Here is an 18,422-nt window from a genome sequence, read left to right on the forward strand (position 1 = left end):
CGCCGTCTATTATAATCATAATTATAGTAATCGCGGCCGTCGCTCGGTCTGCTGATCGATAAGAACGGCGAGACGAGGACGTTTCGTCTAGAACTGGGAAGAATGCGATTCGCGACTGTTCTCCTCGATCGATCGATCGCGATAAGATAATTTCCCGTAAGATTAACATGTTTGCAGAAACGTACAAATCATCGTCAGGTGAAAAGATGGGTAACATAACTTAATTACGCTCCTTGTATCTTTATAAGTTAAATTGCACGTTTACTTATCGCAACGACAGTTGCTGCGCGAATTCTCGAAAGAATACATTCCGCTCTCTTTCCATTTTATGTCATCCTTCCAGATCGGAATGCTCGCCTATTTTTAGAGCCTCTTTCCATTAGATATCGCCTTACATTTTTTTCTACAAAACGCCTTATATATATATATATATATATCTATCGAAACAAGTTCCGCTTTATTATCCAGCTCTTATTATCCAGCTCTTTCTTATAAATAGCCGCGTCATTAATTTCCTACTAGACAACTTGTCCGACAATTTGTCGAACCGCAAAATCCCACCGATAAATCTCTCTCGTCTTTCTCCAAAATTTTTTACCTCCCTTCTTTTTTTGTTACGAATACGCGCGCAACTCGAACAGTACGCGCCAAACCGTGGGGGGTTGTTAAGAAAACAAACTTTCATATCCGATGAGCAAATTCATTCTTCGCGTGACACCGCATACGCGCTCGTTGTACGATCCTTTGATGTATCGTCGACCTCGGCGGCGAAGACCGGCCGCGTATACCCCGGAGTGTGGAGTGTCTAGAAAGTACTTCTCGCGCGGACCATTCTCGTAAAACGTGTAACGGGAACGATCAAACAACGTCTCGGCCTAATGGAAGCCCAAATAAAGACAAATCTCTGTCCACGCCGTTGATCCCGCTGATGATGGCCATTGAGATCTTAAGCAAGACGAGCAGGTTATCAATGACTACATCGACTCGCTGGAAGTCTCGGAGTATAAATTGATAAATTCTCATATCGACGACGAGAACGTAAATAGAAAGTCCCCGATCAGGCATCATCTTCGTCGTAAAGACTGATCATTAACGTCTTCCTTTTTATAACGATTTTTAATCAGTGAGATTCTTCCTAATTAGATTTTTGGTGTGCCGCCAAAAAAACTCACATTTGTCGGAGAATATTTGTTGCGGAACGAACGGGAACGGAAGCGAGCTATCGTCGATACGAAAGACTGGCTCACAAATATCTAATGAAAGGTTCAATTCATCGAGCCATCGACCCACCTTTCAATGATTCTGGAAGAAAAAAGTTGCGTGACTCTCGCTTCGCGCGGCCGACATAGCTCAGCGTAATAGGATATGTCAAGAAACTCAAGACGCGAAATTACCACACACGCCAGGTTTCCATTTAAGAATCGCATAATTGTGTCCTCCGGATTCTGGGTTTAATGAGCATTACGTAGGGAGTTCTATCAGGAAAGTTGTTGCATTAGCATTATATGCGCTGGATTATTGCGTACCGAGCGGTCATTGAAACACATGTCTGTTTTGTAATTCGATCGTGAGATCGACATAGGCGTATAAAGAAAAATAATTAACAACATTCATAAAAGTAGCAACATTGCGATACGCCGGCAACAATTAACGATAGAAAATAACATTGACAATTCATTTATAATAATTGCATCGTCGAAGTCCATTAGACGCGCGCGTTGGTGATTTCACGTTCGTAGAAACATAACTGCAAGGAAAAGTGGCTAGCTCCCTCGTGACATATATTATGCGATGCCTGCTGAGGAGGTCAAGCGTTGAGAGAATATTCAAAGATACGCATCCCGGAGACCCGGTTCTCACGCCTCCACCTCCGGGACGTCGCAGCGGCGTGGAAAACGCGAAGGATGCACGCTGTGCGTCATGAAAGATCGCGGGGAAACACCCGGAATACATTACCGCGGCTTTGCGTTTTACAAGCCGAGCTAGAGCCTCGCGTGTGCTTGCACGATATTGACTCGGAATGGGAAGGGGAAGGAGGAACGATCACCGAGGGCGTTACGTAGCGAGGGCGCTACCACGGATATCCGCGGGGTGCATCGCTCGTAATGACAAACAACGGTAAAGCGCGGACACACGTCGGGCGACGCACCGAGCGGACGGCACGGACTTAAAGGATGTCAATTGTGAGCGGATAATGCGTCGTACGTGAACATTATTGAAATAACGACCGGGAGAAAGGCTTCTCCTCACGCGTGTGGTGTGCCGAGACCAGCCAGTCATCCGGCGCTCCGATCGAGTCCGAGAGAATATCGACATCGATCTATTGAAGTCAAACGATGTCTCGCGAATATTGTCCGTCCAGGGAAGCACGCGCTTCGAAACAAGGAGCACGTGGGAGAACAATTTCGTTTGATATTCGAGTCGCGGAAATTATCAGTATTATTCTACGATTGCCGACACGTGCGTTACTAAAGACTTTCTAGGAACGTGCTGTCTTTTGATGTTCTCTCCAATCTTTCGGAAGCATGTGAAAAGACAAATAGGTTTCTGCAAAAGCTATTCAGCTGGTTTGTTTATAATTAATTAATATTTTATGCATTTGGATTTTTATTATTATTATTATTAACGCAGAAACAAATTTTTTTCCGAAAGGTACGACAAATCGAGTAATACTGTTAGCACTTCGTTAAATCAACTTCAAATTCGGTTTTATGGCCAACAATATATTTTATTACTCTTGAACCGGAAAAGCGACAGTTCTAGAGCATCCTGCTTCGAGAAATGGCGGTGCACTCTGGAACGTTTCCAGTTCTAAATGTATGTTTATCCGCCGTAATAAAGGCGCTTTCGAGCGGTGCTACCGGTTAATAAATAACGTTCGAGCTACTAGCAATTCCGAGCAACGACACTTTTTCACGCGCGCGATTCTCTACGCGAGGTGGAAAATATCGCTGTGTAAAATCAAGTTTCATAACGTGTTAACGAGCTACGAAACGTAAAGCGAGAAAAATGTAATGCGAGCGAGAGGAGACAAGGATACGGTTGCACGACCAAAGGATGTCAGCCGCACTCGAGTGTGACTACCGGTTCGCGCGACGAAGGTGGTTCAACCTGGCAGGATAAATTACCGGACGTAAGGACGGCCGGAGTCCTTGGCGGGGATGGCGTAATTTTCCGCGGTGAAAGAATTCCGGTGAATAATAGCCGCGCCGGCGGAATCGTGATAGTAATCCGTTAATGGGATTCGCGGCAGAATGCGACGCGAATGCATCGCCGTGAAAACACTGCGATACTGAAAATAAAAGTTATGGCTCTCTTGTATATTGTACGTATTATTCCACTTAAGATAAATATAAAGGAAAACCCTTTTCTCGTTTCTTTTATGTTGCATAAATTTTAAAATATGATTCAGATATGAATATTCAAATATAATGATAAAAAGTATATATAGGATTAACATTTTTCTCACTGATATATTTCACCTACAACAGGAGATACTTTTACTGCAATCTTCCTCATTTTGGATCATAAGAATCGCGTGTACACGCATTCCATTTTATGCGCGAGCACGCACTATTTGCGCGCGTGCAAAGCAGCAATACCTATAATTCATGTCGTAATGTAATTCAAGATAGCAGTTAACACTCCGTTGTAATAGATAAGACGTTTAATTCGTTGAATAGCCAGTCCCGTACTTGCGAAACATCAATTCGAGACTTTCACGCGAACGGTAATCTCCGAGCGATACGAGTTTCGCACTTTCCTGCCGTTTTAATACGTATCGATCACGCCATTGCACATATATTACATCAAGCGCAAAATTGGGCGCGTCGATGCGTTGCTAAAAAAATACATATATATGTTAAATAAACATAGAGATGCGCCATGAAAGTTTTATTTTAAACGTAGGTAAAAGGCGGCAACGTGCCGCAAAAGTAAGAGTAGATATTTGTTTAATAACGGATCAGTAATTAATTTAATCGTTTCATAATTCGTCTCGTGTGTATCGCAATAAGCGGCTTAATTAATTTAAACATAAGAGAAAGCGAGAGTCGGAATGAAACTGTAATTTCGCCTAATAATTCGTCCGAAGGTGGTTGTGTCACGAAAACGTTACTTTCCATCGAATCTCCCGAAGAAGCATTCTTGATAGGCCCGAGTTGATACCTCAAGGCGTAAAACAATTATTTTGCGAAACTACCGGAAGTCCGAAACGGTAAAAAACAACTGCGAGAACAGTCGAATCGTACCGACCATTAGTCGCCATTACAGTAAGAGATATTTTGCGACGAAGAAAGTACGAATGTATTTTTGCGAGAATGACTTTTATGGAGACAAATCGACATGACCTTTCAAGAAATCGAAGATCATCGAAGAACGCATATGTGTATTATTAACAGCAAAAGCGCATCGCGCATCGTACGTGCGACCGTGATTATGCTTTATCGTCTTGGAACTTTTCTTCTTACTTATAAAGGAAAGTAATGATGACCCTACGATGTATGGCTAATTATTGACATGAATCATTATCGATCACTAGTGTCCCGTACACATACATTGCCACGGAATTCTCAGAACATATAACGCATTGCGTTATAAAGTGTCAGTTTCGGAGGTCCATCGAAAAGTAAATTATTAAAATAGTTAATTAGAAGACAAATTGGTGAAAAAATTGATGAAAATCAATCAAGAGAAAAGGAGAGAGAAATTAGAAAAAATAAAATTATTGAAATAAAATAGATAACTTGATTATAAGTTTACGTCGTTACAAAAAGAAAATCGATGACGAAATCTCCCTTGTGAGGAAATTCTCTATTATGTTGTACTCGGTATGTCGTACTCGAACTGACAGAGGTCAGTAATGCGTAATAAATATAATAAACTGCCCTATTTCGTTAACATATGCGTGATCAGTGCGGTATGACGATGGAAACAGAAGTCACTCGTTTTCACTTTCCATCGACCTCGAGGTTGTGCGAGCATATGTCCACTCACGCTGACACCACTCACCGACACGGGGAAACGTGCATCAATGCACGATACACACGCAGCATTATTCTCATTATTTGCCGTCAGACCGATCGAACAGCGACAGATCGAGTCGAAAGTCCATTTTTCCGCGGTCGCTCGAGGAGAGGAAAGTACGGTCGTAGGAGGAAAACAATTTAACTGCGGTCGCACATGTGTAAATGCGTGTACGTTGATTGTATAAAAGATAGCAAACAGCCAACGGAAGTGCCGGAAGTTCTTAGCGACAAGTAAATAAATATCATCGTTACTCTCGATGATACGCAAATAAGGAGATTTATTTAAACGGAAAATTGCCGCTCCGATTTATAGTTGATTATATTTGAAAATTATTATTTTTTTATCTACTTTTATCTCGGTCTATTTATTTTTTATCACAAAAATATTGTTCGGTGAGAAATATGAATTATTTTAAAATAGATTCTTCGGAAGTGCAACGTTAATCATTAATTGCATCAAAGGTAAATTGAACGAGTTCTGGAATCGCTCTATTTTCTAGCGCGGAGAGCGCGCGCGATACCAACCGCATCCCTTCGTGGTCGTTTTTGGAAAGGAAAGCGTTAGTAGTAAGAGGAAACCGATCCGTCGTTCAGCGGGTGTTGCAAAACGAGCAGCGTGTGTCTTTGTTATACGCGCCGGTCCGGCGCGATCATTAATATCTCGCTGCTGCCAGGCTCGAGATACCGTGCGGCGACTAGACCAATTACCGTTATAGCGCAAACACTGTTTGCTGCCGTTAGAAAATGATTTATCGCGGATTGTTTCCAGCACAGGATTTACTGGAGTAACATATTGAAAACTCCCGCGGAACACCCTCGCTTCGGACTTATTCGATTTCCGCCAAGAACACGGGTGTTTGAATAAAACGCGACCCGATGGACTGTGCATGCGCTGTGCGGCATTGCAGTGCCACATATGATTTATCAAAACATTTATTCTTTCTGTTTACAGATTCCCTCGAGCGGATCCGTGACGATAATTGCGCTGGTGATAACGCCGATTGGTGAGTGATATATCTTATATAATAAATATTTTATTTCTTTAATCCTCGAGGAATGCACAGGCGCTCTCAATTTATTGGTTCGTTTATGAATTAAATCAAGGAGCTTAATTGAGTAAATAAATCTGCGGCACTCGAGTGGGTACCGTTGCTTTTACGAGGTATTAATCTTGGAAATGTACCCGATGTTCACAGTGCGGCATTTATCTCCTGCCGTAAATGCGGTATTTGTTAATCAACCGTGCATGTTTACTGGTTTAATCCTCCCGCAAAACTTTCAACAGATTACTTCATTAAATCGCTGCGTACTTCGCTGTGCGAATATCATTTAAACAATCAAACGGCATTTTTGCGAATTTTGCAAGCGCTCTATAAATGCGCTTGCGTTTAAACATGCTCAAAGAGCACTTTACGCTATTTAATGCAATACATTAATTAATTCCGACGTATAATTGTGTGCTTTATTAGCCTATTTTGCATCGATCGAACTAGAATGCTCGATCTTACAAGCGCGATAAGTTTCGCGAGATGTTAAATGCTTAATGCTAAATTTCACAACGACAAACTCGCGTGCGGAAAATTAAACGCTATTTGTTCAATCAAGCGCCGATCGATCAAGCTGTAAATTTCGCGCTATGTCGTCGCGGCATCGTTCATCGTGATAAACAAGCGTGATTAATCGCACGCGTATTGTATCCCAGGTCACCGCGTCGCCTGGAAAAAAGTTCCATTCCATTAATTTTCCACGTTCCGTTAGGTCTTCACTCTCTAAGCGCGCGACGCGGTTAGCAGGAGCCCGCAAATAAACGCGGAACACGCGAGTTTCTCGGTTAAAATCACTCTTCCTTTTCTTCTCTCTCTTGCGAGGAACAGCACGGCCCCGCGCTTCCCTTGACGCGCGTAAGAACCGTCATCGAGAGCCTCGTTGTTGAGCTAACCGACAAGTCATCCTCGTGTCAATTTTACCGTACTATTGGCTAAATATCGTTATGATCGTGACATTGTCTCTGTAATTTGATACCACAATCTGTCGTGATGTAACGCTACGCCGGTTACACGGCCGTTAGTCTACCGTAACATAATCGTGGACACGCAGAAGCGACGCTCGTTCTTTACATCGCAGAAATTACTCATAATATGGATTCAGCTTGCGTCGAACTATGCAATGGAGATTGAAAATTGCCAATTGGAGATTGGAATTCGACCTATTACAAAGTGGACTAGGAAATTGAGATTACTTGATCGATCGAATTCTAATTTCTAATTCGCGATCTCGATCTCTAATGTATAGTTTGATACTGGTTTTCGCCGATGGGATTATTTTGCACCGCAATGCGTTTTTCTCAAGCATCTTATATAAAATTTCAATAATAATATTAACATACAACTTTCAATATACATGTATGTAATATAATAACGTTCGAAGCTTCTAAATGAAGAATTTCTAGCAAAAGTACTTATCTAATTTAATTTATAATTTATTAAGAGTGGACAAAAAAATGTGCTCATTGTTTTTAAGGCAATTTTCTCTAATAATATTTTATAAGTGATACAATTCTTAGTCAAAATATTTTCCAGCATAATCTACCATTTTTGCCTTTTAGGTAAAATATAGATAACGCGATGAAAAAATTTCTGTTTTTGGAGAGAATAATTTTGTACGCTTTTAATATCACACCGTGTAAATATACAGATAAAAAGATTTATTTTCTTCGTTATATGAAAACCGATACTTTACTTCGATGCTCTTTTAATTCTAAGTAAATCCAAAATCCCGGCTCTTCTCTGTAAATATTCCTCGCACCGTGGCTTCGTTCAAGATTTGCCAATAACTCTAGGGACGTATACGGTTTTCATAAATCTCTTGAAACGCCTTGTTCAAAGACACAAGAAAAGAACCCTGGGGTGAACAAGGCGGAAAGCGAGAGCAGAAAGAAAGGGACCCTCTTTAAGGGACCCTCTTTAAGGGCGACTGCTCATCACCGTACTTATTCCGATTAGCACCCCTGGTCGTCCAACGTAAATCCCTGAAACTTCCACGAATCGAGTCAGCTAATCTAACTTGTTACAGTTCGTATTCACGAAGAATAAAAGGTTGTCAATATATATTGTGGAATATTTTGCGTGTACAAAATTACATAAAAAATTATCAAATTGAAACATACTTCAATTCATTAATTACTTAATTAAAGTGCAAGATTGAATGTTAGGCATAGCATAGATTGTCAAGAGGCGGCAACGCGATTAACCATCTCGCATATAGCGAGAATAATTAGAGAACGATTACTTCTTCGTAAATTGAACGATTAATTAGTCGGCGATAATGCACCTTACATGATTCGGCGGCGGTAAGTCGAATAGTCGTGTTGCTTTAGTAGGATTGCTTAATTAATGTGCGCTCGTAATTATTGCGTGATATCGAGGTAGGAAGGACGAGGGAGGAGACGATCGTAAAGCGTGCCGCGTGAAGAACGGTCATAAAATCCGCGGCAAAAATCCGTGCACATAGATGATGCACTTACTGGCTAGAAAAATGCAGATGTTCCCGGAAGTAGTGAGGGCTCAGGAAAGACGATGCAGCCGGCTTGAAAGACGGGAATTTCGAAGAAGGGATACGCGCGCATGAATATTACACCGCTCTAGGCTTCGGGTGTGGTCGATCATAGGATAATATGTCGTGAGAAGCTGTGTGAGACGACGAGCTAACAGTGAAGACGTTTTCCTTTGACACGCGGATTAATGTGAAAAATAATCACACGCGGTTTCGCACCTTGTCGATCGTAATCGTAAATGGTGGCTGTTGATCAGGAAAATCTTTATGAAAAAATTGCATAGATTAATTGACGGATTACATAGAAACGTAATTATAATGGAAATTATAATTATATACAATTATAATTTATAATTTATATATATTTGCTGTCTATTTTACTTTGTTTCATATATTAAAATTAACGAGGATATATAATTAAATCTACAGATAACTTTGATAAATATTAAATAATAAAAAATAGAAATTAAATTATAAATAATTTTGCGATTAACATACGCGTTATTGAATTAGAGAGTTGCGGGGCACCGAAGCCTTCATATGCTCCCAGGGATCGATATATCGATGAAAATATTTCACCGGACGATAAGTACGACGACGTTTAACCCTCTTGCTGCCGAAGACAGCTGTAGGCGCTAGGAAGACGCCGTACCTACATAACTTAAAAGCGACTATGACCGCCCGAGTGGAACTGACGTTTCCTCGAGGCGTTCGCCCGAGCCGACAGTTAAAGTTTCCACTCCCGCGATCCACACACGTGCGATAGTGTACGCACTTCACCGGAAGTTACGTTTCACACTGAAAAAGAATTCCGCTTGTGTCTAATTCAGTAATTTTTTTATTCCGTCCTAAATTAAAGATAGCCTTTTTCATTGCTCTTTAGAGAAATAAAATTTTAATCTCACCTAACTATTAAATAGTTTAACAACTTCTACAGTTTACGTAGAAACATGAATGCGAGAGTTGGTCAAAAAGTCTTTTTATCTTTCTTATGTTAGATAAAAATTAAAATAGATGTTTTAAAATAAAATGTTTAAATTAAAACAGACGCTTAAAATTAAAATAGATGCTAAATTAAAATAGATGCTTTAAATTAAAATAGATGCTTAAATAGTTTTAAAATAGATGCTTAAATAATTTTAGTTTGCTTCAAAAGACGAAAGGACTTTTCGGCCAACCAACACCTGCCAATTGTGCAAGCTGCCAATTCAAACATAATATCGCGATCATTTTTAGTGGTCGCGTCGCGATGATTCCAAACAATAGCATTCGTAGAATCCGCGGTTACCGCCGACAATCTCTCCGCGTTCATCTACGACCATCGGGCAGAGACTCCGCCGACCGAGCAACGCCAATCCGAAAGGGAATTCCGGAGGAAGATGTACGAACGTATGCGCGTGCGATTCCACGACGGATTTTCGCTGGAGGGTCCGGGTGTGGCCGATCGTAGGATAATGCTCGCGAGGATGCGAGAGAGGAGAGGTACGAGAGAGGGAAGGAGAGCTCGGTTCCTTCTACTCGCGAGATCGATGCCCAAAGGCGAGACGCGTCCTCCTCTTCCTCGTCCTCCCATCTAACTATCCGTGTACGTACACGATACACGTATACGTGCGCGCAGAAGGCGGCAGCTATCTTCAAAGAGGAACTTCTCTTTCCTAGGATTTTTCCTCGGCTTCAACCGAGGCGATTTCCCCTCTTTCTCTTTCACTCTTCTATCCCGCGCACTCTGGATCCGCCTCTGCCGTGTACAGAGTGTTCGAATAGTCGTCGATGCGTACGAGCGATTGCGCAAGCGGTGGCAGGATAATGGTCCATTCAAAGCCGCATCTTTTTCATTTCGCGGCAACGGGTATTATTAATTAAATTAATGAAATACTGTAACAATCAGACAGACAAGCGATAGATAGCTCTTAATAAAAGTTTTTTCCTAACACCGTAACTGTACACTTTTCCCTTTTTGCTCGTATTTCGTGAATCAAAGGCTCAATTAGATCGTCTAATAGAAAAGAAATATCTCTCCGGTGAAGCTATTTCCGGTACGAACGTAAAGTGCTCGATAGTCTGATGAGAGTACGGCGTACCGTACTACGCAACTCTCGGGTTACAAAGACACGGCATTGACAAAAAGTCAAACCGCGTCGTAGAAAAATCGTCGTAGCGCCGCGCTGGAAGCGGCGCTTGCGGCGCGACGAGAAAAAGCCGAGCGGAGTAGCTCGTTACCGTTTCTTTGAACGGACGTGTTAAACGGCGGCTGTACATAATTGAATGGTCGGCTCTATTCAGGATCAAGCATCGGATCCATCAACAAGGAGAGTGAGAGAGAGAGGGAGAGTGAGATCGCGCGCTTTTTGCCACCGTTCTGGTGGTTTGTTCGTAAACTGAAAAGAAGATTTTTCCTCGTCTCGACTCGCGGCGTCAAGCTAATATCTCGAGAGAAGAAGAACGGCCAATTCTTGTTACCGTTATTACGAGTCTATCACGTGCCAAGCGCTTCACTCCGGCGGAGGCTATTTTTCGTCGGTTAAACATAGCCGGAAATTGCGATCGGGAAATTCTACTCGGTTGTCTTGATATTTGCGTCTGTTACCGGATATCTTCTGAATATTTTTTCAAGTGCAATTGATAGTGCTTTCTTTACGTCAGTATCGTAACAACAATGTATATGCGCGATATAAATAAGTGTTACGAGTAAAATCGGAACGACAGTCACACGTTTACGGTATTGCAAAAATAGCTCTGGGAAACCTGACAACGACCTTTCTTTCGACTATTACGTTACGACACTCGAAAGAACAATAGCTAGGAAGAATTGAACGGCATGCAAATCGCGGATCATCCGTTTCGAACGAATTCTGACGCTGGAATAGTATAACTCACGCCGATCCAGTATCGGGTTCCTCCTCTTTCAACGATAATTCGATTTGGATCTCGATTTAAATCACAACGCCGTAGCGCTGCCTTGATTACAGACCGCGCGGCGAGTTATAAGGGTGAAACCGTGTGCGCGATAAAACGAAACGAACGTCTACGTCGTCCTACGCGCACGCTACGATCGTCTACGGGCACGATCGATCGGCACGTTTGACCTGCCACGCCGCCGCGAACGTGAATGATCGATTCTACGCGCGATACGTTCGCACGGGAGTGATCCCGTTCCCCGAAAGCGATAGCGACGGCCGTTTCCTCCTCGCGGAGGTCGGTCCGCTTGATCTCTAGCGTTATGCAGAGTAATTCATGGCTTTCGTGCCGTGACTCCGGGGGATGATGATTCCCGGACTCATTCTTCAGTGAAAAATCTCACGTTGAATGGCGTCGAAGCACGATCTTCGCACTCGAATGATATACGCGAATACATCTTTCTACGATATAAGAAAATATTTTTAAACTTTTACTCGCAATTTATTCGCATGATTGTTTCACTCAAATAAAACTATAACAACACCAGTGAAATTCAAGTAAAGTTAAAATTGCAGTTCTAAATGTAGGCATTTTAGAAGCAAATTGCCCGTTATGGAAGTTAATTGCTCCAAAATTTTCACTTACGGGTATTAACTTTATCGCGCGGTTTATCGTCTCGTGGCATAATAATAATTACATCACCCCTTTCCGTGCTTTGAGTACCGATTTCTCACACCGCTTATTTTCTAGAAACGAAAGTCGATCTTTAATTCGAAGACAGCGTTTTGATACGCGCAACTTATTATAGTGAAACGGCGATTAGCTGCCTTATCTCTTGCGCGTATCGTCTTCGGATATACGATCGAGATAAGGATATGTACTCCTTGTGCCGGCAGGAGCGCGTGTTACTTTCCTCTGCTTAACATTTAATACGAAGTCTACTTAATGCTTGACGTCCGCGAGTCTGCGTCGCGGCCGTTTGCGCGAGGGCGCCCCCGATTTCGTGCGTTTCCTCTCACGCGCCGTTATTATTTGCAAAAGCGCCCGGCAACGATGTAAATTTATAAGTAAAAGTAACAGCGGCCGTTTTCACAGACCGCGTGCGCGCCGACGCTTTCGTATCGCGCAAATTTGATGTTTTTAGCTCGTCAAGATTAGAGCCGCGCGAAAGTGCACCGCGTGTGTTTCTACCGTACATAAGAGGGCAAGAGCGAGATGCGGCGATCGCGATGAGGCACGAGAGAGGAAGACTGACGTGAGAGTAGTGGCCTCTGCAAATATCCATGTATAATCTTCCAGCGAGATACATACAGATAATTCGTACAGATATTCGTTCTATTAATTCTACATCGTGATCCCAAGCGACTTTTTCACGAACAATTGCGGAACAATATCTGCTCTCAGCTAAAATCGATTAACTCGCTGTCTAATGTCTGTTAAATCCACGTCTGTTTTTTTTTTTTATATTATATTTATGCATTTATGAAGCAAATCATAATCATTAAAAAAAACAATTTTATAATCTATATAAAAAATATTGGTAATACTTAATTGATATCACTATTTTGATAGTAATTGACATGCAATAATAATATTAATAATCAATTATTATTTCTGTATGATAGAGCAGCTACAATCGTATGTGCCAATTATTCTTAATCAACTGAAATTGCGTATCTATTCTTTCACTCCATTATAGAAAGAAATTTTCAGAAGCAGATGTAGATCTAATAGACCCAGGCGAGACAGCTGATAGATGAAGACCTAAATGTGCCGGTTGAATTTCGATAGAAGTAATTTCCCAGTGTTAGAAAATTCATCGAAGGTAAAAGGAAAGCTTCGATCAAGACGAGTCACCGTCAGTCGTCAAAGTCATCCGTTGACCGACATTGTAACAACGCCGGCGTCATTGTTGTTCTTCTCAGTGTGCGCATCGCGTACACAGATCCCTCTCGCGAGGTCCACTACTTTCTAGCTATCTTGGTGGACACGCAACGCTATGAATGCAGGAAAGAAAGCAGAAGTCCTCGTGCACTCGCCGGTAGCCGTTGTTTCTTCCACCTCTGCGCCTTTGTAAAGTCGATCTATCGGAAATTAGATCGAATCGTGGGCGGCTCTTCCGAATAGTCCCCGCGGCGAGTTAACCAGCTTCCAGGAGGACATAAAAGGCACTCACCAAGAAAGTTTAGACCTTCGCGCCGCCATAAGGCCAACGGGGACGGCCATATACGCTCGCCACGTCTATCTATGTCTAATCTGTTCAGTCACGCGGCTGTCAGCGCGAAGTAATCGTTTCAACGACGACCTCGAAAATTCGCAATTCTCCGCAAATTATTTCGAGATATTTTAACTCGCAGCTAAGAGCGAGAAAGTCGCTCTCTCTCTCTCTCTAAAATGAGTTTTGCTTCCCTAATCAATCCAAATCGTGTAAACATGATTTAAAATTTAAAGACTGTAGAAATACAGGTAAAAAATAGATACGCATAGCTGGCACGCGATATGTAAAATACAATAGAAGTAAATTTATATAAACAATTCTTTTTATTCAATTCTCAGCGATATATAAAAATATCGCAAATTTAAATCTGTTTTATTTGAAGTTATTTGAAGATTAATACGTATTTGCGTAATATTGTTTGATTAATCGGAAATATATTTAGATATCTGGAAGCAAGACCGGCAAATACCGGTCGAATAATAGACTTGATAGACAGGAATCCTGCTGAACAACTACTACGAGGATACTATCGCAGGAACTGGAAGTTTCACCCATTATAGCGCGCTCTTCTCTCGCGCGATTAGGTTCCTCTCTAGACGCCTCTCACCGCACTTCAGCGGCGACCTTCGAGGCCACGGTTGGCCAGTTCTGGCCTTGACAACAGTTCGGGAGAGGGAATCTAAACGTCAAATGCGAAGCATCAGCAGCAACAACAGCAGGAAAAGTGCTACGTCGCTCGATTGCAACGAGCTCTCTCTCGCCGCCACCGAAATCCGAGCTCTCGGCTTATGAATAGGGAATCGAACTCCACTCTCACACGCCGGTCGATCCATTCTCACCGCCGACCGACTGCACCGGTTGCATCTCTCTTCTTGCCACGCCCCACTCTTCGAAATAGCAGCTTCAACGAATCTCACGAAATTCTGTCTTGATCCAGGAAAGACCGTCATTTTAAACTTCAAACGCTAAATGCGACCGAATTGACCATAAGATTATAAACGCATCATTGAAATCGATTATATTATTCATATCGATTATTCTTTTCTTTAAATTTGAGCGTGACAGTCGAGTGCAATTTAGATGCAAGTCATGGAGCGATGAAACTGTGACTTTCTATTTCATATTTTCTCTAAAAAATTGATGAAAATTTTACATAGATTATTAGATTCATAAAAATTCATAGTAATAATCATCAAGATATTGAGACATATACTTCATAGAAATTAGACGACCCGGCCATTTTTACATCCATTCTTGACTCTCGAGCTTACTTTCAATACCAATGCGCCAAAATGTGCAACACTAATTAATGACGATTGGTGGAGCTTGACCAAAAATGGGTATGTGGCGTAACGCGTTACGTAAAGTATGTTGACTGTCCGTAAAAGGATTTCGACGAATTTGAATGGCGATGCCGGACGAAAATATATGCGAGGGAAGACATTCCCCCGTGCCAAGAGCTTGCGAAATATTGCAAAATTTCGATTTTCTGATCATTAACAGTTAATAGTTTCTTAACTACAATTTTGCAACGAGAATAATCGATCCGCAATTAAACGAAAAAGTTAATAAAAAGATGAGAGTGTCCGCAGCGAAAATTAATTAAGTTTATAACTTGTAAGTTTCACGACTTTATGTTGAAAGAGAATTTTACAAATATAGCTGTATCGATCTTTCGTTCAAACATTTCGCACATAAAATATAAATGCGAGATGGATATTCTGCATTTTTTTACGAGCATAATCGACGGTCGGGAACGAGCGGGAATACGTTATAAATGCACCATAAGAACTGTCTCGTAAGGAGAGAGAGCCGGTTGAGAACCCTCGAGATTCAGGTTCTACACGGGGCGACCCGACTACGGAGAGTCTTGGGTGGCATGAGAGTCGGTGGTCGCGCCCTGCGCTAACCCAACCTAACGTAGCCTAAGATCGACTCCTCTCCGGCTAGATTCTCTTCGTTCGAAACCACATATTGGCGGCGAGAGATCCACCACGGTCCCTTAAATAGTCATGGATATCCACCGACTACTTACCTTGGCAACAGCGGAAATCACCGTCAAATCGTCTACCTGAACCGGCCATTAAAATAGAGTCGGATACGCGAAAGAACTGGTCAAGAAGAATAGATCCTAGATCTACCGAAATAAACGTCGGCAACATTAAAGCTGAAAAAGCATTATAAAAATGTGCGAAGGATATGCCAACTTCTTTGAATGTTCCTTCTACTTTTGTGTTGGTTTGGCGCGGCACTTTCAAGCAGCAGCCACGGTAGATATTCGGATGTTCCTTCAAAATCGATTTGGCCAAGATTGTCGTAGTGACAAAGAAAAATTATCTCATTTACGCGGAGGGAAGCTGCCGATGATCGAGGCAACCTCGTTTGCCCAATTTCTCCCGAACGCGGCCGCCGCGTGAAAAGCAAAATTTCACCTGCCCGACTTAAGTGTCATAGCGTAAACCGTGCAGTTATGATTGACTGCTTAAGAAACGCGCGCGTCTTGTTGACAAACGATTAACAGGTGCTCCGCTAAAGTATAACGCGCAAACATACGACGAGCTTCTTCATTATTAATTTTCCACAGAAGATTTTATACTCGAAATAGATTTTTTATTGCAATAATATTTTACTTCGTTATATTTCATTCGAGACTGAATAGATACATCTAGAAATTTCGTAGTTTGCAAATAACATTTCTCGTGCGAAGATCATTCGGATTTAGTCCTCGCCGTAGAATACTGTAGAGCATCAATTTGGCGTTTAATCGATTTTCCACGGCATCTTCTACGCCATCATGATCATAGGACGATCGCGATAAAGCATGAGGAGAGAACTTAATTTCGACCAAGCGGATTCACTCATCCGAATACCTATGTTTGCCGAGAAATGACGATTACACCGGTCTAATTAGTCGCAACAATAATAATTATCGCATGCGGATTTCTTCATTGTCGATCCACCGTGAAAATCGATCGGACTCGCGATTCGCTAAAAGGTCGATGTTGATAGTTCCTTTATTGTATGCCAGTGGCACAGAATCCGCTCGTCATCGTGCGAATCGTGCTTTCACGTTATCGTTTATAATCGTCTTGGCGTAGGATTGCCTGACAGATATCCGGAAAATTACGGGATGAAAATCGGTAAACACGATCTGACACGATCGAATTGACACGCTCATCCTGGAAAGTGGCAAGCGGGTAGTGAGTTATGAAACGCGATTTGCATACGGCCAAGATGCGAGATTCCTTCCCTCTTCCTCATAATGCATAGAACTTAATTCCAGACCAGTCGCGGACGCGATTCGGTGACACGATTCGATTCCGAAACGCGGATGCCTCGCCACGCTTGTATCCTGTCACGATATCAGGCAACATTGAGATTAGGAAATGCAATCTCGCAATCGTGTATTCGAGATGTGCATCTCGTAGATGCAGTATCTAAATTAAAATTTTTCTATTAATTTAGAAATCGCATTATGTGTAGTTAGATTTAATTAATAGATATAATATTAATCTAAATTTTGAAATAATTAATAGAATCTTTATCTTTTAAAACTGAGAAAAAGCTGTAAGAACCAAGCGCGAATTACAAATCAACATAGAATAATCAATTTTATTATTTTATACTGATTTGCAATATCTTTTCCGCCTTGACACTCGCGCTTGATTCTCAAAGTTTTCTCTGTTGGTATTTTGAATATTAAATATAAAATCGCACGTCACGCTGTTTATCTTTTCAATATTGATAGTGATTTTTCGAGAGCACCGATACATTTTTAAATATGCTTGATCACATATGATTAGATCACTATTAGATCACCATTAGATAAATCTTGCAATTATTTTCGTAGATAATCCCGCGATGACTCACTTCGCCTGCGGCAAACATTTGATTTCGGCCGTCGGCAAGGCAAAAATTATTCCTTATCCTCCACGTACTAACTTCTATCTCAACAATTCGTGTCGCAATATCACCGGACCGTGGAAGCAACGTGTAATGCCGTACGCGGCACAGAACAGCTGCGGCGACAGTCAGTGCCATGCACTTATGTATCCCCACGTCTTGTTATCCTTTACGTGACGCAATAAACGACTGCATGCGTAATCGTTTTCGTCGTAAAAGTATTTTGTTCGTTCGCACGTCATTAGTATTTAAGTAATTGGCTATAAAGCGTTCGTGACAAACATACACACGATCCCCAACTAACGGGATAGACAATCTACCGACAATCGGAGTCGCTGTCCCTCGGTAAATGAACAGTGTTGAGATATCTATAGCTTCTATTTCTTCTTTTTTAAAAGTCTAACTCGGTGCCACAATTATGATAACATATCGTGCTATATATCACAGAGAGTATTTTATTAATATATATTAGCGGTATGTACAAAAGTTTCCATCTTTCTTCCAAGGCAATTTTTTTTAGTATTATATTATAAATGACACAATATTTTTAGTCAAAATATTTTTCGACATTATCTACAATCTTTCAGGCAAAAGATGGATACTGTAATAAAAGAGAAGTTTGTTTTTAAAGCGATCTATCTACACATGAGCGATGGCAATTTTTGCATACCCCTAACATATCGATGTATAAATAATATTGACTGTCTTATTAATGTTAACACAACAGCTGGTCGCTCGTTACGTCATAATAAGAAAAAAGAAAAAAAAAGAAAACAATTGTTCGTGGATTGCGGACTTGTGACTTTATGATATTCGAATTCGCG

The 18,422-nt window shown here is 41.5% G+C and overlaps 2 protein-coding genes across 3 annotated transcripts in view; one reads left to right on the forward strand and one right to left on the reverse strand.

The window, feature by feature from the left end:
- The window catches only part of ko (Stork-head domain-containing protein knockout), a 71,055-nt gene that overhangs the window by 38,698 nt on the left and 13,935 nt on the right, over window positions 1-18,422 (reverse strand). The window lies entirely within an intron of this gene.
- LOC105671827 (dystrotelin-like) overlaps window positions 1-18,422 on the forward strand; it is a 77,473-nt gene that overhangs the window by 21,966 nt on the left and 37,085 nt on the right. Inside the window, exon 2 of the mRNA XM_012366307.2 lies at window positions 5,980-6,031. Coding sequence (XP_012221730.1) covers window positions 5,980-6,031 — 52 coding nt within the window. The remainder of the gene's footprint in view (window positions 1-5,979; window positions 6,032-18,422) is intronic.

The sequence above is a fragment of the Linepithema humile genome, chromosome 6 (assembly GCF_040581485.1).
Source record: "Linepithema humile isolate Giens D197 chromosome 6, Lhum_UNIL_v1.0, whole genome shotgun sequence".
NCBI lineage: Eukaryota > Metazoa > Arthropoda > Insecta > Hymenoptera > Formicidae > Linepithema > Linepithema humile.